This window comes from Rattus norvegicus, chromosome 7 (genome assembly GCF_036323735.1).
Source record: "Rattus norvegicus strain BN/NHsdMcwi chromosome 7, GRCr8, whole genome shotgun sequence".
Taxonomy (NCBI): Eukaryota; Metazoa; Chordata; class Mammalia; order Rodentia; family Muridae; genus Rattus; species Rattus norvegicus.
Genome location: NC_086025.1, coordinates 31,033,399 through 31,060,880, shown reverse-complemented (window position 1 = coordinate 31,060,880; position 27,482 = coordinate 31,033,399). Strand labels below are relative to the sequence as shown.

General features: G+C 47.3%; 1 protein-coding gene and 1 long non-coding RNA gene across 25 annotated transcripts in view; one reads left to right on the top strand and one right to left on the bottom strand.

Annotated features, from left to right (window-relative positions):
- Positions 1–1,992: 1,992 nt before the first annotated feature.
- Tmcc3 (transmembrane and coiled-coil domain family 3) overlaps positions 1,993–27,482 on the bottom strand; it is a 277,437-nt gene continuing 251,947 nt past the window's right edge. For 22 of the 24 annotated variants that reach the window (XM_063263459.1, XM_039079077.2, XM_039079074.2 and 19 more), the window contains 3 exons: positions 13,594–14,510; positions 10,488–10,623; positions 1,993–6,111 (listed from right to left, as the gene is read on the bottom strand). In XM_063263459.1, the coding sequence (XP_063119529.1) occupies positions 5,809–6,111; positions 10,488–10,623; positions 13,594–14,495 (1,341 nt within the window). In that variant the 5' untranslated portion in view covers positions 14,496–14,510 and the 3' untranslated portion in view covers positions 1,993–5,808. Of the gene's footprint in view, positions 6,112–10,487; positions 10,624–13,593; positions 14,511–16,486; positions 17,321–27,482 lie in introns of those variants that run through there. The other 2 variants (XM_063263457.1, NM_001108084.2) reach the window with 2 other exon arrangements.
- Positions 20,007–24,788, top strand: LOC134479860 (uncharacterized). The gene is made up of 2 exons (XR_010053668.1): positions 20,007–20,285; positions 21,176–24,788. It is a non-coding gene; the product is annotated as an uncharacterized LOC134479860 (long non-coding RNA).

Sequence of the window (27,482 nt, the reverse complement as noted above, 5' to 3'; positions counted from 1 at the left end):
GAAGCGCTGAGACACATCCTGCCGTACCAAATACTGGGCCAAGATTTAGCTTTTATGTAAAAATTAGCACACCCGTCTCATTAGTATGCAGATTTGCCTTAGTCTTTAGTAAGTGGTAAAATTAAATGTATATAAAAATTGCTTTAAAATAATTTTTTGGGGGGGCCTGGGGATATGGCTCAGTGGGTAAGGGGTTTGTTGTGCAAGCTTGAGGGGCTGAGTTTGGACTCCCAGTCTCCATGTAACAGCTGGGTGTGGCAACAGTCACCAGTAACCCCAGCAGTGGGAGTGGGGTAGGGACAGCAGTGACAGAGGTAGATGGGTACCTGGAACTCATTGGCCACCAACTCAGCCAATCAGTGAGCTCCAGATTCAGGGGAGAGAGCCTGTTTCAAAGAAGGGGGAAAAGAGCAATGGAGGAAGATACTCAAAGCCAATCTCTAGCCTCTGCATGAACGTGTACCCTTTGCACATGTGCACAGAACACACACACACACACACACACACACACACACACACGCGCGCACACCTGCACACGTACATACAAGCATACAAGCATAGGCACACGCACACATATACCCCCTACACATAGAAGCACACATACACACACAAACACAAGCATACACACATGTATGTGCACATGCATACACACAAACAGAATAAAATAAAAATGATTTATTATCAGTAAATGTCGAATTTACTAGCTTACATACATATATACTTGGAGGTCAGATAACAGTTTTTCAGACAGGAAGGAACTGCTAGCGGAGTTCCTTTGCTCTCTATATTAGGTATAGCTATAGTCTCCGTGTATCCCATGATAGTCTACATACATTACAGTTACATAAAGTAACGGTATGGGGAGAGGTAGAGATATTCTGCCACTCATGACTGTAAACACGAAGGAGCTATTATAAAGTGCTGCTGGGCTGGAGCGGTGGCTCAGTGGTTAAGAGCACTAACTGCTCTTCCAGAGGTCCTGAGTTCAATTCCCAGCAACCACACGGTGGCTCACAACCATCTGTAGTGGGATCCGATGCCCTCTTCTGGTGTGTCTGAAGACAGCTACAGTATACTTAAATAAATGAGTCTTTAAAGAAAAAGAAAAGAAAAAAAATGCTGTTAGACTCTGCTACTTTGTCAAATTGTGAGTGTGGACATTCTTAGGCGTTCCAGTGTTTCTCTTATACCTGGAGCGCATGCGTGTGAGATGGTTGGCTTTCATTGTCAACTTGACCCACCCTACGGTCACCTGGGAAGATAGTCTCAATGGGGACTGTCTACATTGGGCTGGCTTATGGGAATGCCTGTAGAGGATTGCGTAAAGTTAACTGATGGGAGGCTCAGCTGAGGCAAGGGGTTCTGAATTGTATGCAGAAACAGAGCTGAGCCCACAGCAGGGAGGCTGCTCTCTGGAACAGAACTATTTTGTATGATGCTATAACGAATACATGTCCTTACGTATTTGTCTAAAGCCATATAGAATGAAACCAGGGACATCCTTAATATGAATGATGGCTCTGGGTGATAATGATGTAACAACAAAGGTACCACTCAGGGGGCTGGAGAGATGGTTCAGTGGTTAGTGCACTTGTTACTCTTGCTAGAGGACCTGGCTTTGCTTCCCGGCACAGGGTGGCTCATGACCATCTGTTAACTCTAGTACCAGGGGATCAGATACCTTCTTTTGAAAAGCTCTGTGTTCACCAAGTACATATATGCTACTCGTACATATGCAGGCCAAACACTCATACATTTTAAAAAATAAAAGGTACGACTTTGTGGGGTGATGCTGGTAATGAGGAGCAAGGGTGTATGAGTAAAGGCGGGATATTGAGGAGCAATCTTTCTACATCTTTCTCAGTTTTGCTCTAAATCTAAAGCTGCTTTTAAGTCTGTTACTCTTACTTTACACACGTGTACGCACACGTGTGCATGCAAACACACACATACACACAGCGCACATTAGAGAGATGGGCTCTGACAACTGTGAAAATTTAAGAAATCTAGTTCTTTTATTTAACACCAAAGCAAACATCAATTATTTAAAAAATAATGGCACCTGCTTTGAATTCCTTGACGACACCGCTATGGGGAAGATCTACAGAGAAATTACAACTTTAGGCAGATACAAAACTATGTAGCAGCCCACAAGAATTCTGCAACAGAAGTTACAATTAGCACTCCTGACGGTCCAGTCAGAATTGCTGCTATTGCCCCAGCGCATCTGAAACAAACACATGGTACGTTTAGTTGAAATGTTTCTTTTAGAACAAACATGGCAGACATGCTTTAAATATATGAGAACAGCAACATGTAAACCACCCTCAGACACCCCAGGTGTTCCACCTCACTTCCAGACTCTTTACGCACAGGATTATATCCATGACAGAAAATTATATTTTGGCTTTATTTCTAACAAGTTACCCAGTTCCCATTATGACACGTTTTTAAAGCTCTGTATTTTTGATACAAATAGGCCAATCTAATTGTTTTCTGTGATTTGTCTTTTTTTAGACACCTTAAAAGTTACCTGCTAACATTGAACCATCTCTCCAAATAAGCCCATATTCATGCCCCAGCCCAAGGTCAGAATTAAGAAAACATGCAAAATGTGTTGTTTAATCATACACCTCCTTATCAGTGAGTACATGTGTTTCTTCAAAACCCAGACAATTAGGTCTGGATTGGACAGCTGAACAAAACATTAACAACACCACCACGATAACATTGCCATTCAACACAAAAGTAATTTGGTATTTAAAATTCAACCCAAAAGAACCAAGTAATTAGTTGCTGGGTGGCAGGGAGGGGGGCCGGGAGGACAAGCTCCCTCACCACAGCTCCACCCTGTGTTAGAGAAGTGGCCAGGCACTTCTTAAAGATGCTTAAAGAAAGTCAAGAGCTACAGAGTATGTGAATGAACGCCAGGAGACAAGACAAGAACACCGGAAAACTAAGTCACAAGCCAGGAGCTTGTAATGGGGAATCCTGCCTTCATAGTCCAAATCAGAGAGAGCACTTGAAGTCACCGCTTGTTTCACTGTGAGCGGCTGCTTTTTCCTTTTTAATATTTATTATTCTTAGTATCTTAGCGTTCTGTTCTGGCCTCTGTAATCACTCTTCTGATGATTGAGCATGATATCGTCACTAGAGATCCAAAGTCCAGCATCTAGAATCCCTCACCAGTGTTCCTAAGCTAGCAGGGAACATGCTCACACATCTGTAACTAGCCCCCAACACGAGGAATACCCCCAACGTAAAGGGCAAAACAAGATGGGCTGACTCGATTACAAATCTATTCCAATTCCAGGGCACCTCGCAGCTCCATTGCTACCTCTAATTGTGTATTTATATAATTCATTTCTTCAGTGTGTAAGTTATGTGTTCAAGAGAGCGAGAGAGGGGTCATAGCCCTTGAGAGAATAAAGAACGGAGGAATCAAAGTCTCCTTGAACTATACAATCTTATTTAAAAAAATAAAAAGTCTCACAAATTTTCCATAAGACCGGAACAACTATGCCACATGAGCTGCATGTACGCAGGCCAAGAAGGTGATTTGACATTTAATGGGAGTCGGTGGGAATCTAAGTTCTTTAGGAGGAACCTATGATGACTTGGATGCCCCCACCCCGACTAGTTCACAATGGTGCTGGTCTCTAACAGATTCTGTCCAAAGCTCGGTCTGGAGGGTGTTGAGTGTGCTGTTTTGGGTTTTCTCATCAGGAAGAAGAAACACAGCTTGTAGGTCTGACAAGTGTCAATCGAGAGCCGTCCTGTTAGGCTGTGTGGGGGTGGGGCGGGTGCTGACATGAGAACAGAACCCCTTTGTGGGTTCTCCCAGAGCCCTAGCTAAGCCTCTAAGGCTGTATTCAAACTTATCCTGAAACCCCGATAGCAGCATTCATGGGTATCCCAGGCCCCCCGGCACGCTCTAAGTGCCACGTGGAAATATTTACAAATAGGAACGGGAGGTCAGCAGGGCCCAGCTTGTTTCCGGGTGCAGGCAGATGGAGTCTGGTGCCACAGGTAAGGGAGCAGGCCATTAAAGTACACGAATAAGGGAAGATCATGGCTCTCCCTTTCTTGGATTAGAAACCTCTGTCTCCTGTGTGGGGACAATGCCGTGGGTAGGAGAGGGGCTGGGGATTCCCCCGTCCCTGATTTCAAAATCCTTTGTATTTCATAAAGTTCTATTTATTATTTTTTGAAAAGTGTGGCTCTGAAATTGGTTAGGGGTGATGGTTAAATACTTAATTTACTAAAATTACTGAATTTACTGAATTTGCCGAATTATTGACTTGGAAGTTGGGAATGGGGGAGGGGCAAAGGTTGGAGCTGTGTGGGTCCCACTCATATAACCTGGACTTGTACTAAATTGCTACATGCTGCCACCCCCAACGCCCCGCCCCCCCAGGGAATGCCCCTAAGTGAGGATCCTTAAATCCAAGAGAGGTTCTTCTGGAAGTATTTAAGAGTATTTTTACACCTTCAGCAGGTGGGGTGGGAGGACCAGAGTCCTGGCTGGCTGGCTGACAGCATCCAATGAAATCTCTCTCCTCTTGGTAGTGTACACAGAAAACTAGGTTTGTCAGTATAATGGCAGCCATCAAATAAAACACAGCAGCTCTTGTACTCTTTCTGCTCACTGTTGGTGCGTTTATCCTGTGAGCTCAGGGCTTGTCTGAGCCTTAAGAGACAGCAGGAGCTCAGTTCCAGCGCAGGACTTAATTTTATTCCTGCTGCCTTTCACGTCCCTAAGGGGACCTTTCCTGCTCTCATCTGGGTAAAGGGCTCTCACTAATCTAGCCACCATTTGATTAGACCTAAAAGTTCACATCCCTCTTAGGCCTCCAGTGTCCTGCCTCGTGCACAGAAGCTTTATGAAGTTTGATTTTGCTGTCTCTGAGAAAAAGAAAACCGGGCAACAAGAACGCCATTCATTTTCATTTCCTGAGCAAGCTTTGCAATCCGATCCCCACAGACCTGTGAGTAAAGTGATTCACATAAAGTGCATCCCATCCTCTAAGGGCATTTATCACAGTTAACAGTTGCCAGAGCATGGCCCTCCCCAGGGACGCTCACAAGGACCCCGAGTTACCGAAGCTACAGTTTGACAACAGCTCAGCCACACACTCTGAGGGCAGAGCACTGCTAAGCACGCAAGATGAAATCAGGTGTGCGGTGCCCTGGGCATGAGCCCGGCTGTAAATCCTAGTGTCTACCTTGTAAAGTGCAATGCTACTAGTCGGGCAGACTTTCGCTGGATGAGCAGGTAGAAGATTTCCATGTTATGAGGACACACACCATTGACCGCTGTGAACGCTGGGTACACAGTAGGACACAGAGCCACCTGTGGACAAGTGGGGTAGATCACAGAGAGACTCACTGAGCTTCTATAGGCCCCCAGGAGCTCAACCCTGCCAAGTACCTGTGTTTGCTCACTTCCCCCAAATCCTACCATATTCTTGCTGACCAGGGGAACTCAGAACACGGCTGTGAGCAGTCATGGCGCTCAATCAGCAGGGCTTTACCATACCGAGCTCGACAGTGGGCTGGAGATCTGCTCTGATTAAGGCAGTGAGCCATGTGAGGAGGACTCTGGGACAGTTTCACGTGAACCACATACAGGGACTGTGTTGGCAACTGCTACTGGGTTAAGAGACTCTACGTATTTACACCACACAGCTCTGGGTCCTTCTCGCCGTCTTTGGCACAGCCGTTCATTCAGAAATTTTGGTAGTATGTATGCACAGAGTTTTCTTCAAAATAAAAACTTGGAAGGATGTGAAGGTGGGAGCCGGTGGCTCATCTCGGGATGATTATCCTTTCTATAGCACACAAGATGTGGTCCCAGTTTTTACAGAATATTGCGAGAAGAGTCACAGCAAAGAAGGTGCCCAGGATGTGGGAGCGACTCTTCATCATGGGCGAGACGAACTTGGCCAGGGTGGACACGCATACCAGGATGACAGTCATGAAGGCCAGGACCACGTTGATGCACTTCCCCAGCAGGACCTTGGCATTCACGGCATCTGTCTGCAGGGTCTGCTGCTCCTGTTGATGCAGCTCCAGCTTGGAGATTCGTGTCTGGCAGGACTCCAAGGCTTCCTGTGGGCAAGAGGAGAGCAAGGGTCAGACGTTGCTGGAATCACAGGGCTTGCGGGAACACATGCCCAGATGTGCCAAGCTCCGGCTCAGAACATCTACTGCCTCAGTAGTTTCAGATTCCCAAAGCAATGGTGAGAGATGAAAAGTATAAGGCAGGAATCCTAAGACTCATTTTACCCTATCTGTCATGGGTGGGGTACTCACTTGTGTTCAACCATCAAATGCTGCAAGTAATGAGTTAGAGTGATTTGCTTTAGCCTCTGCGCCCTCCCTACTGTCCTTACGCAGACATAAGCTCCCAATGGTGGAGCAGCAGTTTATTTGCTTGCTTTTGTTTGCCTTTTGGTTACAAGGTCTCTTGTGAAGTAGCCAAATGTGGCCTTAAATATCCAACCCTCCTGCTTCAACCTTCCCAAGTGCTGAGATTTGGGATTACAGTCAAAGAGTATAATACCTGGCCATAATGGTTTGTTTTCTCAACAATATGTTTATATTTGAGATAAGGTGACACAAAATACTCATGTCTGTTGGCACTGTCAGGATGAGATGGAAAGGGGCAGAGCTGGAGCGGCATTCTGGGATAAAGGCTGTCCCACCCTCATCTGTGGTTAGCTGCTCTTTCCACTCCTGCTCCACCACTGGAGCTTATGTCTGCGTAAGGACAGTAGGGAGGTCACAGAGGCTAAAGGAAAGGACTGAACCAACAGTGGACGCTCTGCTTCCATCTGCCTCGGGAAGCTGCTCCTTAAGTCAGCAGCCCAGGCTGCCTCTTCAGACCCAGTGCAACCGGATGCTTCACTTCCTAAGATGACATCACAGCATTACCATGTGACTCGGAGCAGATCTCTAGCCTGGCTATTTCTCCAGAGGCTGACTCGCACGTCTACAGAGTTTTAGGGAAATGTCCCTGTGTAACTCAGTCACAAGTACGCTCGTGGAGTGTACCTACCCTGCATGCAGTGACCCTGTGTCCTCTTACCCCCAACTCCTTTCTTAGACAACTTCTAGGCCTCTTATGACAGAAGCCCCAAAGCATCCTTTGATATGTCTCTTGTCCAGCCATCTGCTGGCTCTGCCAGTGCAGCAGCATCCACTGTCCATCTTGCTCCATTCCTTCTCTTACAGTCCCACTCACTCGGGGGTCACCGAGACCTCTTGTTTGCCGTGATTTGACATGAGTTTCACACCACGTGTTCTGTGCTCGATATTCCCCACAATAGTCCTTGTGACCTTTGAAAGATAGACATTTCTGACATCCCTCTTCATAAAAGCCTTTCAGAATCTTGCTTGGCCTATGCACAGCCATCTTCTTTTGCTCTCACCCAGTACTTTGGCCAAACTGACCCTTTCCAGGTTCTGAAAACACCTAGGGGACTTTGTCCACGCCGTACACACTGCTGGAAATGCTCAAGCACCCCCTCTATTCACCTGTGGATCTGCCACTTGTCTGAGGCCGCATCCTCGTGGACATTACCTCAAGGAACCCCTCCCTGACCCAGCTTGTCTCTAGCCAGCCTTCCTGCACAGCCCAGAGGCGCATACATTGTGTGCAGTCGGGGACTAGGCTCACCCTGCCCTCAGCATCTGCTTCAGGCAGGAGCAGTGTTGCACACGGCAGGTGGCTGTGGAGCCTGGGTGCCAGTTAACAGGATGTCAGTTTCCAGAGGAAAGCCCACACCTCCTGGGGGGCAGTGCTGTGTGCCTGCTTCTCCGCCAGTCTGTCGTGGCAATCATTTGCCAATGTGCTTGTGCAGCTGCGTAAGGTCAGCTCTCTGGGCTTTAAGCGAGTGTAATGGCTCCAACATTGATTTGCTTTTCTCCTGCTGAATATACTCTCTGGGCCAGAGAACAGGGCTCTCTGTTACTATAGCAACTTTCATTATACTAGGCTGCCGACCAAAGGATAAAACTTTCTCAGATCTTCGCATTTAAGCACCGCTGGCTGTCAGCACTAACAGGCAAGCGCAGAAGGGCGGGCGGGCGGGCGGATGGGCGGGCGGGCAGGCAGGCAGGCTTGCTTTCAGCTACAGGCAGTGATTTTCCCCCCCCCTTTCCATTTTAGATATGGCGTGAAAAGGGTGACAGATCAGGACAAAGGACTGTCACGTTTGGCCCTTTCGCTCAGTTTTAGGGTAGAGAAGTCCACATCTCCTCAGGCTAATCTTAGAATTCACCTTAGAACCGCTACCAATGTCTTACACAAAGAAAAAAATCCAAGAAAATTAGACAATGAATTGCAAAGCAGTTCGTCCAAGGCACCGAGAGCTATTAAGCCCCACCACGATAATTAGGATTTCTTTGGTGGAGTATCTAACTTGAAAATAGAGGGAGGGGTTATCTTTAGTAATTCAAACTGGATATTCGGGATTTTAAAGGGGGCGGGGATCAATCACTTAACAGCAAAAACTTTGTGGGTCTGTGGGCCCTTGCTCCATGCACCATCCCAGCCTATCCCTTTGGAAGCACATTTATAAGAACCACAGACACAGGCAACAGAGAGACCGGAGAGATCAATGGCTAAAAGCCTTGAGGGATGTTGCTACTTAACAATAAGATAAAAGGAACCCCAGCATTAACTTCTTGGCTGTTTATTATGGGTCTGGTGAAGACTCTGGTATAATAAATATCGGATTCTATTTGATCTTCGTGACTTTTTGAAGACAAGGAGTCAGAGGCACACCGCACTGACTTGGCCAGGCTCACACAGAGACAGAGTAGTAGAGCTGGCTTTGAACCTCTGTGACCCTTGTCATTTACGGAGCTGCTCTTTACAGCTCCAACTAGAGATGCAGCTGAAAAATGTGGAAATGAACTCCTCAGAAGTTAAAGTTCCCTTTGTGGGGCCCCTCCCTAGACCTGACCTCCTCACTCCCAGAATATGTTTCTTAAAGACAGGAGAACAATGTTGATCCAAACCATCCCCTAAATGAGGAAATGGCACATTTAGACACTACCCAGTGATATCCCAGGCCTGCTCTAAAATAGGATGGTCTAGGAGTGGGTAGGATGGCTCAGTGGGTAAAGCACTTGCTGCCAAGTCTGATGAACTGAATTTTGATTCCTGGGAATCACAAGGTAGAAAGAGGTGACTGACCCCTGTAAGCTGTTCTCCAATTGTCAAGTGTGTACTGTGACACACACACACACACACACACACACACACACACGCACATGCATACACACACATGCATGTATGCATACACATGCACGCAAGTAAACCTTTTAAATAGAATCACTTAACAGCTGAGAGTTCTGTCCCCTGGGTCAGAGTAGTTTCCCAGTGTCCTCTGCTCTCTGGGGACAATGTTTCCTATCAGCTCTTAAGCCCCGCTTCCCAGAACTGTCCAAGCAGACCTCTGGCATCAGCAAACACAGCCTCCACCAGCACAGAATAAAATGTTTGCAGCTGAACGGCAGCACGCACACTAGGGAAAAAGTCCCTCTTTTAAGCTTCAGCCTACTCCCTTGTAAAGTGGGGTTCAGAGCATGGATGGCCTTCCTTAAGCTCAGAAAACAGTCACTGACTACAAAGAAGATCTGAAAAAGGGAGATGAGCATTACTCTCTTTGGTTATTGTTATAATTCTTTAAAAAGATGACCATAGCAGCCTAGGGACCTCAGGGGGAAGTCTTGCCCTTGGCTTTTGTTTATGACGTAACTGTTAGGTGGATCTACTCACTTCCTGCCAGCTTTCTGGGCCTTGCCTTTCCCTTTCAGGTCAGCCTTCTTAGTCATTCCTAAGGGACAGTTTGCAAGGCCTTGTTCAGGTCACTTCACCTTTTTGTACCTTGGGCTTCAGATCTGAGAAATGGGTCCATCAATAAGAGCAACTGCAAAGGGATATTGAGTAAGTACCAAGTACATTGCTTTACTAGGGGCTGGCAGTCCCATGCTTGGTGAACTTACAAATATGAAGCAATTGCTTTACAGATGAGCAGACTTGAGACTTGCTCAGAGCCAAATAGTTGGTAAATACTAGACTCGAATCCAAAGTTTACCATGGAATGCCCAACTACCATCCCGCATAGCTGGACTGGATTTCTGGGGCACAATAGGGTCTTTGCTAGGGCCATCTGGTATACCACTAGACTACTCCAGCCTCTGCAGGCAGCTGCCTAACATGTGACATTTCTTAATAGTTTGAAGTTATTGGACTTAGACTAGTGATAGATACTTACCAACTGAGTTAGGCAACAGGGCTACACATAGGCAACATAAGCCAGTGGGGCCAGGAGGTGGATGGGGAATATCTATATAGAAAGAACATCTTGCCCCTCATGATGGAGGGCTTGGGGAAATGTACCAGGTTAGACTGTTTAATGAACTAAAGCCTAGAAAAATCCTACACCAGGGTCTGGCCAGGAGGGGACCCATACCTGGATGTCCCTTGAGCGCTCATAGGCCTGGTAGGCCACCTTCTCCTCGGCGCTGGCTAGCTCCTGCTTCAGGTTAGCTGTCTCATGCTGGTGCAGCTCTGTCAGGTCATGGAGCTGGTCTTCAAGTCGCTCATACCTTAACAAAGATGGGAGCCATAGTGAGCATGTGGCACAGGTGTCCTGACAGCATGTTCTAGAATGATGGCCTATTTTGTCTTGTTTTCATCTCCTGGAAGACTGTTTTCCTGAAAGAGTAGGTCAACTCGTAGGGCACACGATTGGTTACCCCTGAATCCCAATTCTAGGAGGGACCTGCTTCTGTAGTCTTAACTGTATGTCCTCAACTTTGAGGCTTTACCAAGATCAAACCTGTTTTGTTTTGTTTTCCACCTATGCCAGACCAGCACGTGGACTGGCTGCCATGACGACAGAAAGACGTTGTCAGGGATGCGGTTGCCTCTAGCTAGGAGACAGCTGTACAGCAAGGACAGACCAGGACCGGCCACACTATAGTGGCCTCTCCCTTTTTCTGCCCAACAGTAATAGGGGGCTAGTGGCCACACAGCACACGGAAATAGAATGAAGGTTTTATGATTAGCTTCCACTCCAGAAGGCAATTCCACTGTCTCGAAGAAAACACCCAGACATGCTTTTTCAGCTCTTAGACTATTAAGTGCTAGTAAAAAAAAAAAAAAAAAATTAACCTCAGCGCTAGAGAGACAGCTTAGTCGTTAAGAGCACTGGGTGCTCTTCCAGAGGACCTGGGTTCGAACCCCAGCACCTACAATGGTTAGCTAACAATTGTCTGTGACTCTGACTCTAAGGAATGTGTTTCCTTTTTCTGGTCTTATGGGCGCTGCACACACATGGAGCACAGGCATCCACTGAGGCAAAAATACTCATACACATAAAACATAAAGAAACGCATCTTTTTAAAAGACATGCTAGGATTAAGCTCATCACAAATTACAGATGGCTTATGGGACAGCATGTGCAAAAATCCAAAAGTGAGAGAAAGACACTTCCTTGCCCACGCCTACTGTCAGAGAAGAGAACTTGTGTCTTTTTTGAAGCTTTGTTCTGAGCAGCTTAAAGACCTTGCAGTATCTTAGGATGATGCCTCAGCTTGAAATGACTGGCTCAAGCCAGTTATATTTACGTAGGTCATCTGATAGGTGAAAAGGCTTAATTGAGATTTAATGATTATCTTCAGCTTCCGCCTCATGAATGCCAAACGTTATCATCATTCTAAGGCAGCCTTTTAACCTGCTAAGGAATGCACCTGACGGCTGTATCATGGGGTCACAGAATGCAGGATGCATGAAAGCGAAGGTGGTCCAAGGCTCAGACAACTGGGTGTTTGTGACTTGGGATAAGAGAGGCATCCGGATCTCAAATAATCTGGATGAAGATAAGGTCGATACCATTCTCATGACACCATGACTGAAAAACAGTTCTTCCCAGCCCACAATGGACTGGGATTCAGGTGGGCTCATAACGCTCAGGGAGCCTGCATAGGTCTAGCCTGGGTAGTCTGTATATATGTTCTGGTTGTGCGGCTCGGTGTACATGTGAGATTTCTAACAGTGGGAGCTGGGTTCATCCCTCAGTCTTCTGCTTACTTGTGGGACCCTTTTCCTTCTCCTGGGTTGCCTTGCCCAACCTTGACTTGAGAACTGTGCCTGGTCTTGTTGTAGCTGGTTACCCTGTGTTTGCTTGAAGTCCCTGGAAGGCCTGCTCTTTCCTGAGAGGAGGTGAAGAGGGGTGGATCTTGGGGGGGTGTGTGGAGAGACTGGGGGGTTGGGGAGGAGGGAGCGGGACTGCAGCAGTCAGGATGAAACACATGAGGGAATAATAAATGTAAAAAAATTAAAAAAAGAGAAAAAACAGTTCTTGTAAGATGAATGTATGGAAGTCAAAAATGTGCACAAAAGGTTAAAACGTAGTTTTGAGGGCGGCCTTATTTCTCAGTGGTACACACATGCTTAGGATGCATGAAGCCCTTGGTTCAAATCTTGGCATCACAAAAACCTTTTGTAAAAGTGAGAAAATGCCACCTTCTAAATTATGACGTAAAATTACACAGCAAGTGTAGGTTAAATTTACAATTTACGTGGTATAGTATGTAATAAACATTTACAATCTAGTTTGCACTCTTAGAAGTCAACCCATTTTGATGGAAATAATTTGGGAGGATCCTTTGATGAGCAGAACAGGGCACACAATCTCATATTCAGTTATCTACCCTCTTAAACAACTGTAAACACAAATGGCAGGCTACAACCTTTACTCTCAAGATGAGAGCCACTCATTTATAGTAAAATGTGTGTGTGCGTGCGTGCATGCGTGCGTGCGTGTGTGTGTGTGTGTGACATGTGGGCATGTGGGTGTGTGTACAGGCCAGAGGTTGATGCCAGATGTTTTGGGTCTCTCCCTGAACCTGGCTAGGCTGATGGGCCAGCAAGGTCTAGTCTAGGATCTGCCTGTCTCTACTGCCCAAAGAGCTGTGGTTACAGACCTGTGCTGTTATATCCAACTCTAACATGGGTGCTGGGTACCTGGACTGAAGGCTTCCTTTTTGCACGGGAAGCACTTTATCAGCAGAGTCATCCCTCCAGTCCATGTGTGTGTGTGTGTGTGTGTGTGTGTGTGTGTGTGTGTGTGTGTATTTTTTAAAAGCTTAATGAACAAAATATGTATATTTCAAACTGACATACCACATGCAAATCTACCTCATTGTCTCATTGTCCAGCGAATTAGGTCCACTTGTCTGGTCTGATGGAGGGAAACGGGTCTGTAAATTAGTGTAATGAGACCATCGCAGACGTCTGCTGAATCAATTTCTTAATCTGCACGTGAGTCATGGCTTGGGTAACGATATTTTAAGAGACCCATGCATATAATGTCTTCCTCTAATTGTCAGCTATAAACTAGAAATTATGGGATTTAGGATTACGAAGGCTGGAGAGAATTATCAATCTTTAAATGCTTCTGAATCCACATTGGTATCTATTGCAAACACACGCATTAGCACCTCGCTTGTAAGCAGACAGCTTCTGCTTGGTGTTTTTAAAGGAATCCCCGAGGGAGACGTCCATGTACGCACCTGTACCTCTCCTCTTGCAGAGTCTGAGAGATAAAGCCATATTCTCTCTTAAACTGCACCTTCAACGCCTCGATGTCCTCTGCCAGCTGGGCTTGGGTAACCTTGATCTCCCTCAGTTCCTCTAGGATTATGGCAAGTTTTCCCTGGCTGTCCAGGGTGCTGGCTCCACCAGCCCCAAAGGACTGGTTCCCATTGCTGTCAGCTGAGCCGGATGTACCACTAGAACACTCGTCATCGCTGCCGTACTTGGGCTTGTTCACGATGGTAGCGCTTCCGCCGTAAGCCCTGGGGCTGGCTTCGGGCCTGAACTCTTCTAGGGAATTCTTCAAGTGAGCGATGTTGTCTGCACTGCCAAACTTATTCCGGATCAAGTTGGCAAACTCTCTGGACTTATTGAAGACAAACACGGGGGGCGTGAGGGATACCCCTGGCATGCTCGACTTACTGCTCTCTAGGCAGTGGGGAGCAGTTCGAGATTTCACGTGGGCATCCTTCAGAGAGTGTTGTATTTCCTTCAGGCTGTCTTTAGAAATGTCCTTCGAGCTTCTGGTCGCTCCATTCTGTTCAATCTCCCTGAGTTTCCTGTGATACTGCTCCAACTTCTTCTGCAGCTGGGCGATGGAGTGGGCTGACTTCTGGTTCTTCTTCTCAAAGACCTGCTTGATGCGCCCGGCCTGCTGCTTGTCAGCACTGCTGACCAGTTTCAGATACTCGGCAACGTTCCCATCTCGGGACGTCTGCTCGATTTTTATCTGCTCCGTCACCTTTAAGATTTTCTGTCTCAGGCTGTCTGCGCTGAGTTTGACCTTGTGGAAATCCAGGATACCATCTGGGACGTCGAAGTTGAGGTTGGTGTCTGACCCTCCTCGGCGGATATTCAGGGGCAGGCTGAGGGTATTCATGTCATGGCGTTCTACCTGCAAGAGAATGAGAACCAGGTTGACACCTGAAGTAAATGGCACTTTCAGCGGGAGGGAACTGTTCGTGCACATGTGTCACATCTGTTGAGTCCTAGGTTTCCCAACAGCTTGTGCTACAGGATGAGCTCTCTATGCTATCCTTCCAAGCTGAAGAAGGCGGGACAGCCCAACCCCATCCTATATCTGTGTGATGTGAAATCACATCTCCACTGTATCCAATCTGCTGTCTGTAGGTGGAAGCGGTTAGTTGCCGGGGTAGAAAAATGCAGAACAGAACGAGGAAGCCACTCGTTTCTGGCTTCCTGTGTGACTTGGGGAGCTTGCTTGACCTTCACTGTGTGCTGCGTGACGGGCAAGGCCCCTAATTCAGAACTCGGTCATTTAACAAGACAAGGAAAAAGAAAATAAAGGAGGGGGGGGGAGAACTCTAGCAGATACATCCATCAAGAAAATTATTTTTCTAATAGAAACACTAAGCAGATGTGACAGAACTGTATGGTGCATGATTAACTTTGATAATTGAGTAATACAATGGTATCTCTATATGAAAATAAATAATTCCAAACCACAAGCACAGTGATTAAAACAGGTAAACAGAAGATGATAATATAGTACAAATGCCGTGACTGTTTAATACAGTTCCTCGCTCTGACCCCAACCACAAAGTTATTTTGTTGCTACTTCATGCCTGTAATTTTGTTACTGTTGTGAATGGTAATGTATCGGATAGGCAATCCCCAGAGGGGTTGGGACCTGCAGCTTGAGAGCTGCTGTGATAACGCAAAGCCAGCCAGATACCTGCTTTCACATTCACGGGCTGTCCAGACCTACAAAGTAGCGTCCGGCATCCTGGTCAGGGCTAGAAGTTCGTGCTCTAAAAGGGAAGGGCTGAACCAGCCTGTGCACCGAGTTTGCTGATGTGTTCACAGAGATTACCATGTTTGATCCTCAATACCACGCCAGGCAAGAAACACGCTAAAGACATACGCATGTAGCAACTGAGGGCGCTGGAGCCAGGGTTTGACGCCGAGCTGCCTCTCACCCTATTACTCTGACGCTGTCCTCGGAGGATGAAGAATGAGCCGCGGTAGAGTCTGAACACAAGTCCAATTATATCATCTAATCTGGAGCATCTTGGCTGTCAAGTTAACATCCCCTTGATAAGAATAATAGCGGGACACAGGTAATGTCTGGCAGAAGTTACCTCTCCCCACCTTGTAAAGGACCAGGCGCCTGGCAGCAAAAGGTTAGGAAAGGATTAAACCGTCAGACCTCGCAGTGTTTGAGTGACCCAGACTCCATACAGACCGCTTTCAACACCAGTATTGACACCGTCCTAAATCCTGACCATTGCCTTATCAGGAAGGAGTCCTACAGTATAGGCAAAGGTTGACCAGTGAAGCCTCTTGCAAAATGTGTGCATGTTTGTTAGCATTCTCTCTTGGTCCCCTCTTCCCACATGCAGTTGCCACAAAGCACACTCTTTCTTGCTGCTTTATCTGGGGGAGGGGTGGGGAGGATCATCATGAAGGATCATGAAGGATCATGTAAGGCAGGCTAAGGAAATAGACGGCGGGTCACTGGGAGACCAGACAGCAAGGTGTTTGCAGAGGAGGACAGAGGGCTATGCCTGTGCTTGGTCAGGAAGGAGTGTCAGGTACACGGAGATCTCTAGGTGTCCAGGAGGGTGATCACAGAGAGCTCACAGAAACTCAGCCATGGCTCGTTACTGAACAGGAACAGCAAGGGGTCCAAACGAGAACGACGAAAGGAAATTCACCAACCCCAGAGAGTGCTGATTTGAGACAGACAGGGTAATTCACGGTGGCTGTACAGCCAGGGAGGCTGGAAACCGAGTTTTGCTGGAGGTACCAGAGCTGATCACCTTCTGAGGAACTGACCGGCTTCCCGAGGCCTCCCAGCTGAAATCAACTGAAATCAGGCTACCCAGCTACAGTGAGACCCCGGCTCACCTTTCAAGCCTCAGCTGCAGTTGAGATGCCACTGAGCCCAAGTGAGCAGTGGGTGGACAGTGTGAGCATCCTATGGTCTTTCTCCCCACTCGTCTACTTCTCGTCAAAATCCTACTGCGCTTCTGAGAGCTACTCCAGCGCCTCTTCCTCCAAGGTTTCCCACTGCCGGCAAAAGCTGCTTCTTCCTGCGAGCCTCCTTATTGCCCTGGTGTCTCGTGGTGGTCCTGCTTACTCCTGCTCTTGTTGCTAATCTGTGTACTTTCCCTACGGGTCCTCTGCAGGACAGGGACACAGGAGAGATGATGTCACAGTTGTACCAAACCTCGGCTAGCACTTCCTTTACTCACAAAGGGCTGTCTTGCAACTGATCAGCCAGAGAGACGTCATTCTTTATTTCAAGGAGTCTACACGGGAGTCATTCAAGAGACAGATTCACGGAATGAGAGAAGGACATGGCCTCACGTTCTGGTCCCATAGCCCTGACAATTCTAGACTGAGCTATTTCCGATGACCCAGGTTGTTCCAGACAGACTCCACTGAGAACAAAGCTGAGGATCGTCTGACCATATACACGAACACACGTAAGGACTGGCAGTCTTTAAATGAAGTATCGCTTACACTCAGGAAAGACCTCAGTATGTAAATAAGTATAAAAATATGGTGAACATTTGTAGTCTGAACATGCTGTGTAACTACACTGAGGTGAAAGCGGAGGAGAAGCCCCCCCTGGACCCTGTCAATCACGGCCACATCACTCTTCCCTCTAGGGACATCCAAACAATGTCCATTAGTTTGGCTTATTTACACAACATTCTTGTCATTTCTTTTTCATGAGCACTTGTTCTAGCCCTCTTGAATTAAATATAAGATCAAATTTAGAATATACACACATACATAGCTTTGTTTTAGAATTCTCCTGTCTGAAGAGAAAGGCTTCATGGTTTACCTGGTGAAATTCATCAGGAAGTCACCTCCTGTTCATCTTTCTTCAGGTCTCCCCACCCCTGAGCTGGTCAGACACCCAGGTATTCCCAAGGCCATGAGCCTGGCTCTCTTAAAGACTGCAGGTCCCAGACGGCCTTATATCCAGAGACGTGTCTACTCCCAGGAGGCCAACTGACTTTTGCCTTACTTGAAAGTTGTAACAATGCTTGGCATGTCCTCAAGACTCCAGGTTGGGGAACAAAACAGTGCTCACAGCTCAGTCTTGCTGCCTGCCAGCAAATCCCAGTTAAAGAACGTTGGAAGAACGACGGAATTGTTGGGGGGGGCGGTGCACATTTTGGACTTTTATATGAAGCCTGACCACTGCACAGATAAACGCAGGCCAAGTATGCATTGCTTAATGCCACAGATTCCCTGGGTGTCAATGGAGACAAAGAGTACGTGTGAGGAAGAGGGCTGAGCCCGCTCTGCTTTGTTTATCCTGGGATTGGCACCGGCCCCTCGATGGTGCAACCTGCTCTCAGAACTAGGCTGCGGGAGGTCAGAGGTTCCCGGAACACCTGAATGAAGTCAGCATGTACATGGCTGTGTGCATGAGGGAATTCGGGCTTGTTCCAGTACTGATATTTACGAACTACATGTTTTCGGGTAAACTGAGTCAGATCTGTGGGATTCTATCACCCAATCTGTAGAACAGGGGGATAAGAAACAGAGCGAATATTGTATGATTTGAGGAGACTGTGAAGTTGGTGATGCACAGTCCAGACTGAGGGCTCTGGAGGCAGACTTCACCCCATCCTTGCTATCACTAGTTTATTCTTATAGACTATCCTGACCTCAGTCTCCTCCTCTGCAAATGACATAAAGACTCTATACATACATAAAGACTTAAGAGAGACTGCTGTTCAAGCATGAGGATATGAGTTCAAAGCCCTAGCACCCATACAAAGGGTGTGGGGGTATTGTCATACACCTATGACCCCAGTGCCACAGTGAGTGAACTGCTGGTGCTCACTGGGTCTAGCCTTGCTTCAGGTTTAGTGAAAGACACTGTCTCAAGGGAATTAGGAGAGGAATAAATGAAGAGAACCTCCAAGGTTGGTATATACACATATACACACATAAACACACATATACACACATAAACACACATAAACACACATATACACACATAAACACACATAAACATACATATACACACATACACACATAAACACACATATACACACATAAACACACATAAACATACATCTACACACATATACACACAGAGAAAAACACATACAGACACACAGAGATACACACACATTCGTACACAGGCACACAGATATGACACACATATATAGGTGCACACATATACACACATATACAGAGAGAGACATATACAGACACACAGATACACACACACATTGACACATAAATATAGACACATATACATAGGTGCATGCACACACACACGTAGACATATACAGACACATATACACATATATACATAGGCACACAGAGGCACACACACAGACACAGGCACACACATAGACACACAGACACAGTGACACACACACACAAACACATATAGACATATACAGACACACAGACACATACAGACACACACAGACACAGACACATAGACACACATGCACAGACACATACACAAACACACATAGACATATACAAACACACAGACACAGAGACACACAGGCACACATGCACAGGCACACATAGACACACACACACAGACACACACAGATGGTCACACATACAGACACACACAGATGGTCACACATACAGACACAAACACAGACACACACAAACACAAACATACACACAGACAGAGAGACACACAGACACACATAGACACACACACAGACACACAGATGGTCACACATACAGACACAAACACAGGCACACACAGACACACACAAACACAGACATACACACAGACAGAGAGACACACACAAACACAGACATACACACAGACAGACACACAGACACAGGCACCCACCGGTGCACACACACACACTTGTGAGATTCTTCACTGTTAAAGGGTGAACGGCTAACAAAGAGCTACAGAACCCTGGCACACAGAATGGCTTTGATTAGTGTTTCCCGTCATCGTCCTAATTTCATTTAAAACATATCTTTATGTAAAATGTGAAAGGGAAACAAACTAATGATGACTATTTTTGCCACATGGGGTTATAAGGGTTCATTCTTATTATGCTTCCTCTGTATTATCCTATTTAGAAAAATACAGCCAATGTAATATTGTTTTGGCAGGAAGAGTTGTTTTTAAAAACGATGGCTGACTTTTCCAGTCCTCCCACAACGACCTGGCTGTTCTTACTTGGATAAAAGACAGACCCCCCCCTGCACCCCCAGCATCTAGTAAAATACCACTGCTAATTGTGTTTTCTTCCGGCAGCAGAGACGTTTCCACTGTCACCTCCATGTTCTAGAACAAAGGCTGAGGAAAAGCCTAAGCCCTGGACAGACGTCAAAACCTGACCCTGAGTCATCTCTGCATCCAATCATCTCCTGCACAGTGACCCAAGGTAACTCACATCCACCCTCAAGTCTGGCACAGTGCGGTCCTTCCCAGAGCACACTGCCTGGGCGTGCTGCTACAAGATGAGTGACAATAAAATCAGTTCTCAGGAAGAGAACAAGGTGTTCAAGGACACTCTGAAAACCCAGGTGACAAAACCGGAAGGAGAGGGGCTCCTGTGCACCCTCTGTGATTGACGTGCTCCTCAGAGGTGCAGGTACCAGTGCTGAGGTGGCAGAACCCTAAGAGGAAAGTCAACGATCACTCTGCTGTCATGGATGCGGTCACGGTCATGCTGGCCTCACAGACGTACGTTTCCTTGAGAATAAGCAATGGGGGCTCCATGTTGGGGTACTGGTGGTGGGGCTCAGCAGTGAGATGCTGGTGCCGTGCCATTTGGACCCTTGGTCCCTCTATTATCATGGACCAAATACGTCTCTTTGTAAGTTAGTCAGCATTCTGTTATAGCAATGGATAATGGGCTAAGATATCCCTAAGGGGCACGGTGGGAGGCTTAGAACCTACAGAGATCCAGAGAGTTCAGAGTTCAGAATAATAGCCAGTTAGCTGCCTGTTTAGTTCCAAGGCCAGATGCAATAGACCTTTGCTCACAGAAAGGTAGCCTGTGTTCGGACGTACACGGAAAGGGGCAGGCAGGTCCTTCCCATAGGCAGCCACTTCCACTACAAAGGTTATCCCGGGGCACCTAAAGGTGTAGGTTCACACACAGGCCACACAAGGCGGCATGGTCAGAACCCAAGAGTTTGGGGGAGGAGTGGAGTTGGGGTTGGGGCTTGCAGCCAGGGGAGGGGTGGGACAGGGTGGGGCTTGTGGTGGGGGAGGGGCCTGTGGCCAGGGGGTGGGGCTTGCAGCCAGGGGAGGGGTGGGACAGGGTGGGGCTTGTGGTGGGGGAGGGGCCTGTGGCCAGGGGGAGGGGCCTGCAGCCAGGGGAGGGGTAGGGTGAGGGTGGGGCTTGTGGTGGGGGAGGGGCCTGTGACCAGGCATCCCCTCACCCTTACTGATTTTATTGTCACTCATCTTAGCTGACTTGTGTGTCTCAGGTCTTGAGTCAGGGCTATTCCCACAGTGTGCCAGTCACACTGTGCAAGGCTTTGCTATGGTAACAATGTCAAAATCCCAGTCCCGCCTCCATTTCTTTCTGTTTGTTTTTTTTTTTTCTTTTTTTTTTTTTCCCAAAGGTCTATTTCTTGTTCATACTAGCAGCTCAAGGCAGCCAGAGGACCCAGGCCGTGCTGAAGCCTACGCCATCTGGAATGCTGCTGAGTTGTACAGAGTCCCTCACACTTCTCCCAGAGAGACGCCATCAGTGACCTGCTCCATAAACCACGGACCAGTGACTCCTGGGGATGGGGAAATGTTCTCCTGCTTTAAGCCAAAGGACGAGGACACCCCACTGACACAGTAAGAGCTCATCTGAGGAGTACTTTCTGAGCTGGAGTCTTCTGTTGATTTTGCAAATGAGGAAATTAGGCACAGAGATGTTAAGCAAGGAGGGGGACACACAGCTAAGGAAAGGGAAGAGTCAGGGTGGAAGACCAAGCCTTTGGAAGACCAAGTCTCTGGAGCCTGCCTGCCCAACGGGCCTGTGTGAGTTAGGCTCCAAGATAAAGCTTTTAAGTGTCCCAGTATCTTTCACACTAGTGCTCTTTTACGAGGACGCCGAGGCTTACAAAGAAAATATATGTCTCTTGAAGGCCAGAGATAATAACACAGTTTAACTGGATCTCGACTTGGATTTATGAAACGCTCAAAGCTGACTGTGTAAGAATTTACTCTGCGGGGCCTTTAATGCGGCCACCCGGGCTCGTGTGGGCCCTGCGCTTGGTGGAGTCTCCTGTCAGAAAATCTCCTTCATCACCAAGTCTGGAACTATCACTTCCAGTTTGGGGGCCAGCAGAGCCCTGGTCTTTCCCCATCTCAGGTGGATCCCCACTGTAAAATGTGAGCAGCGGTTTGAGGCGGATTTTACAAGGACAGAGCGTTTGTTGCTTTTATGGCGATGACACTCAAAACATTTATAGTCACCGAGAGTAGAGAGTGGGACAGAAGTATAAGGGAAAGAGAGGGAAGCAAGAGGTGAAGAGGGGAAAAGAAAAGATTTGGGAGTGTCTGCATGTCCAGCAAGTGAGTGCCTGGGGGCTTGGAAGGGCACCCAGTGCAGGCCTGAAGAGAGGTCGAAGTTCCTTTTCTAGGCTGGGGGATAGCCCTGCTGAGGGACGGAGCAGTTGTGCAGTGTTGTGGGGGAAGGAGTCTGGGTTTTCCCTTCCCCACCCTGTGGTAATAATGCACTGTATTAGGCCATCTTCCCTCCGGCTTGACCCACACTTGGAAACTGTTTGTGAGGCTGTGAGCACGGAACTGAGGGCACTTAACGTAGATAACCAGACCACTGCATCAAGGCAAATGCCATTGCTGATGGAACCAACCGATGCACTAAGACACGTGACAGCCGCCATTGCTGCTACTGCCATTACAGCAACCGTCACCAGCCACACCACTACAACACCACCATACCGTACCACGGGTTCAACCTCACCCCTACAGCTCCATGACCACCACTACACCACCCCACCTACAGCTCAACACCACCATTGCTACACTGTACCACAGTTATGGCACCATCACCAGTGGTCCACCATCACCACCAAAACAACTGTCGCCTGTTTTTAGAGACACCACATGGAAGCTCGGAAGACCTGATACCTGTACTCTCTGGAAGATGGCCAGTCCCTCCCTACATGCCCCAAACAAATCATCTTGAGGATCCTCATTCGAAAGGACATCTTATCAGGGAAGCACTTGCGTCCCATGTGAGTTTCCAATTTGCTTGGACAAACTGGGGCATTTCTTCTGCTTGTCCCCGTCTGATGACAGAGGAGCAACACCAGCTCTGCCCCTCACTGTCACGGAAATGTTTCCTGCTGGCACCTTTGCTCCCTCCCTTAAAATCCCTGGGAAGGGGCCCTCGGGAGTGTCAGAACTTGTGCTGCCTCTCTGCCTGGAAGAACTGGTCACTGGAGTTAAGGATCATTCCGAACTGCAACTGGGGGACACATGCCTTTGACATCCCCGTCCTTTCTCCGCAGACTCCTTGGACTAATGCTGTGGAGGACATGTGTGAGGCGGTGTTTAAGGCTCTCAAAGCAAATTCTTCAAGCATCCTCAAGCACTTACAAACACTTGATACTGTAATTACAAATAATTCTCTTCTCATTAAGCCTCTACCAGCCAGCAATGCTAATCTACTTTGAATTACATGCGCTGGAAGATACATGTTTCTTCAAAAAAAAAAAAAAAAAAAAAAGCTCATAACTCATTCTTTGAATTCACACAAACTAAGCCCTGGTGAAATTCACCTGACCTGGTAAAGATTTACTGTGGGCTAAACATATAGACGGAGGGTGTCAAAGTGAGGAAGATGGCCACCCCATGGAGGGTGAGCAGGGAGAGCAGTGGTGAGGAAAACCAGAGCACTGACTTCCAGTGAGGGACGGCCCGGATGTGCGGTGGAACCTGCAGGAGGTTATAGGCAACACCCACAGACAGTGTTTCTAGGAAGTCCACAAACACCCATATACCTTGAACTGGAGCAGGCCTAGGAAGGGAACTGAGTATCTAGTATCTGGTCCTCACCTCCCCAGGCTCCGACACTCAGTGCCTCCCTGAGTGAAGGGCTCACAGTTCCTCTTAGGAGGTGGCAGACAGTCAGTTCCTACCAGAGGAAGTTGAAGGCCACGCTGGGCACTAAACACAGAACAAGTGAGGACTGAAGCTTTCGGTCCCAGACTCAGACCGAAGGGACGGAATGAATAAGAGGCCCTGGGTTGTGACTTGAGGCCTTTCTGGGGTGTCTGGGGGCCTTTCCCTCTGTACTTGTGCATGCTCAGCACTGAGGACCTCAAGATCTAGGCACGATCTTCACACCTCAGACACACCACACGGCGCAGCCATCCACTGTGAGAGACCAGGAGCACGGCCATGTACAACCCGACAGAATGAGGCTGGAGTGGGTGGGGTACCTACTCAATCCTCACAGCTCCGTAAGTAGCTGTCACCACCTCTACTGTATGGATCTGAACGTGGGAGGCATCAGATAATTGTGGTTTCAGCTCCAAGACACAGAGCTGAGATCTTTACCAATGGCTATGTTTTAACTTTCATTTCCTTCCCGGTGTCTGATGAGCCCCCTGCTCCAAATACTCCACACATTTTCCTCCAGCCTAGCCCAGCCTTCCATGCCTCCATCCCAACTCACCTTTCAGGGCCCGAGCCTGTCATGGACCACTCCAGGGAGCCTCTCCCACACTCGTGACCAGCTGGAACTTATCACGTCCTTTGTGCTACGCCCAGGATTTACAATTGCCTCCTTAACAATGTTTATAGTCTGCTGCGCACAGTGAGTATTTGTGTAACATTTGCTCCCCCAACATTTGGAAGCCTCCCTGGAGAAGGATCATCTGATGAGCCACCTGTCTACCCACAGTTTCCTCAATAGGACCTCTGTGTTTGTCGGGCCAATCGGTGGCCCACAAACAGCCAACTGGGGCTGCCAGTTGGTCCTCTTGTTTGCACTTGTTCAGCTGTGTGCAGCAACATGAAGAAGGACCCGTGACTGAGGGATGTGGCGCGGCCGTGAAGGCAACATGGCTTTCAAGCAGACGGAAGAACTGCCCATGCTTAGATAGCAAAGAAAACAGCAGCTCTCCCTGCTCTCCTCTGCTCCAAACAGCATATACGTGCTCAACCACCAAACGGCATGTCTTTTTTAATAAATTCTTAAGACTTAGTTTTAATTCTGTGAGCGTGTGTGTTTCTGTGTGTAGGTATGCAGACATGTGTGCAAGAGCCCACGGAAGCCAGGGGCAGCAGATTCCTTGGAAGTGTTGTTACGGGCGGTTGTGAGCTGCCTGATATGGCTGCTGGGAATGCAACTCGTGTCCCCTCAAGAGCAGTCTGCGCTCGCTCGCCATCTCTGAGCCACCTCTGTAGCTCACCGAAATGCTATTAAGAGCCATAATGCACAAAATATGCAGGCAGAACCCCCCCCTCTCCCTTCCTAAATGCCATTTCCCTGAAGGTACTTATAATTAATTACAATTAATGCTGAGAACTCAGGTGCCCATCATAAGGAACACATCTATGTTTTGACTCAATCTACTCTTTGCGATAAGGAAGCAGTCTTGAAAACTTTAAACGTATCTAATGAACCAGTGAGACTGTCAAATATGGTGGTAACATGGATGGAGGCAAAGGTATTAATATTATGTGAAGTGAGCTGGGCATGGGAGAACAGGTGTGTGGGCTCACTTATATATGGGATTCTTAGAAATTTGAGTTTGTAAAAGTAGACAAAAGAGGCGAGGGGAAGAGGGAACGGGGAGACTGTGCCGATACGGTGTTATAGGCAGAGAGGAGAACCAGTTATGGTATTCTAATGCCAGCGGGTGATTACAGCAAATGTCACAGAATCCTACAGTAAAGATAACTGGGGAAGACTTGTCAATGCAATCACCACAAAGAAATGATACAGCTGAATAACCAAGTATTTGGGGTTGAGTTCTTTGCATTATCCTTACACAGAATACATGCTGTATCCCCTAAAGACAATTAATTATACCGTCAATGGATAACACTGCCTTGTATTGTAGTTTCTTACTTCTTAGCACAATGCAACTGAATATGACCTAAAAGATACAGGCCTGGCTAAGAGTGAAGCTCATTGCAAGAGTGACTGCCTACCATGTGAAGCTTAAAGATCAGAAGATCAAGACAGCTTATTGCTGTTTGTCTGTTCAGTGTGCATGCACACCGGAGCACAGTGGACGTTAGAGGGCAACTGGTGGCCATCGTGCTTCCTCCCAACTCTGTGAGTCCAAAGGATTGAACTCAGGTCGTCAGGGTTGGTGGTTGAGTGCTTTCCCCTGCTTGACACCCGGCCAAGCTCTCCACCCCTTAACTTATCAGATTATCTGTCTGTCTGTCAGTCCATCCATCCATTTACACACCAATGTGTCTCTGACAGCCTTTTACCCTCCTACATCTAAGATGGCAAAGGCGTGTTTGAAGGAGAAAGGCAAAGCTGATGAATGGCAAAGAAAAAAGATCGGAACTTAGAGAGTTCAAAATTATTATTATTTAAATGAAAGGAAGACAAAAGGAAAGTCATTGAGTCTTCTAAGAACAAAATAGCTTTTTAAACGCTACATTGTTTCAGTTCTGTCCACGAGAACCTGAGACTAGGATTCAGACTCCTATTTTCTGGGCGGGAAGGGCAACTTGGCTTGTGTGGAGTTGTCAGGCTGAGGAGAGGCAGAACTGAGGTGGCAGGCCGGCTCTACCAGGCTCCAGGGACCTCCTGTCCTGACTGACAGCCGGAGCCTGTGCTGAGCACATATGTGTACACTGAATGCTTTACTTAAGCTAGTCCTTGGTGCCTCGAGGTAATTACTGGAGCTGTTTTCAATCTGATATTAACGAGGGAAACTAGCTTAAATCCCAAGATATCTTGCATAATGAAAAAAAGCAGGCTTCTTTTGCTTCGGCCACTAATAATGACTCTCAGAGGCAGACACAGACTCCCTCCTCCCGATAAGTTCAGATATGAACTTCCACAGCCACTAAATGCTCCACTGCCAGCAGCTTCCTGCTCACATTGTCACTGCAGATTAAAGACACCAGAGCTGCTTGTTTCTGAGGGAGGTGTGTGTTCTAGGAACACTGTCATCTGGGAGGAAAGGATCCGCAAAGAAATAAAAGACACTGTGAATTGTGGCTTTAAAGATAAACACCATATCATGACCCGTCTTAAAATCCAGGTCTATATTTGGGTTGACTGTGTTTCCAAAACAGAGGGAGCAGCCTTCCAGGGCCAGCTCAGCATGTGCAGCAACCAGGCAGCTCAGATTTCCTGGGGTTCTAAGGGGAAGTCAGGGACCCAGTCGGGGCCTAGGTTAGAGCCTGAGGCATCATTTCTGAGCCAAACCAGCTTGATTCTAGCTGCATTTCTGCCAGGTTGAGTTACTCTGTATAAATTATTTCCTTCTATGCCGTAATCTCCCATATCTGTTCTACAGTGTAACTGTGAGGTCACTGTGAAAGCTTAAACTGGCCTTATACAGAATAAGGGCTGAAAATGTTGGTTACCACTTACTAAAGCCGATATGCACTACAGCTGCCAACACACACACACACACACACACACACACACACACAAAATATTATGCACAAATATGACTGCCAACACACACAAATACATTTGCAAAAGCATACATACAAACACATATACACACACAAACACATGCATATACATATATAAACACACAAATACACATACACACAAACACACAAATACACAAACAAACACACATACAAATACACTCACAAGTACGTATGCACACTCACACAAATACACATGCCCGCACACATATACCCAAATATATATGCACACCCCCCCACACACACGCACACACAAACATACAGACAAAT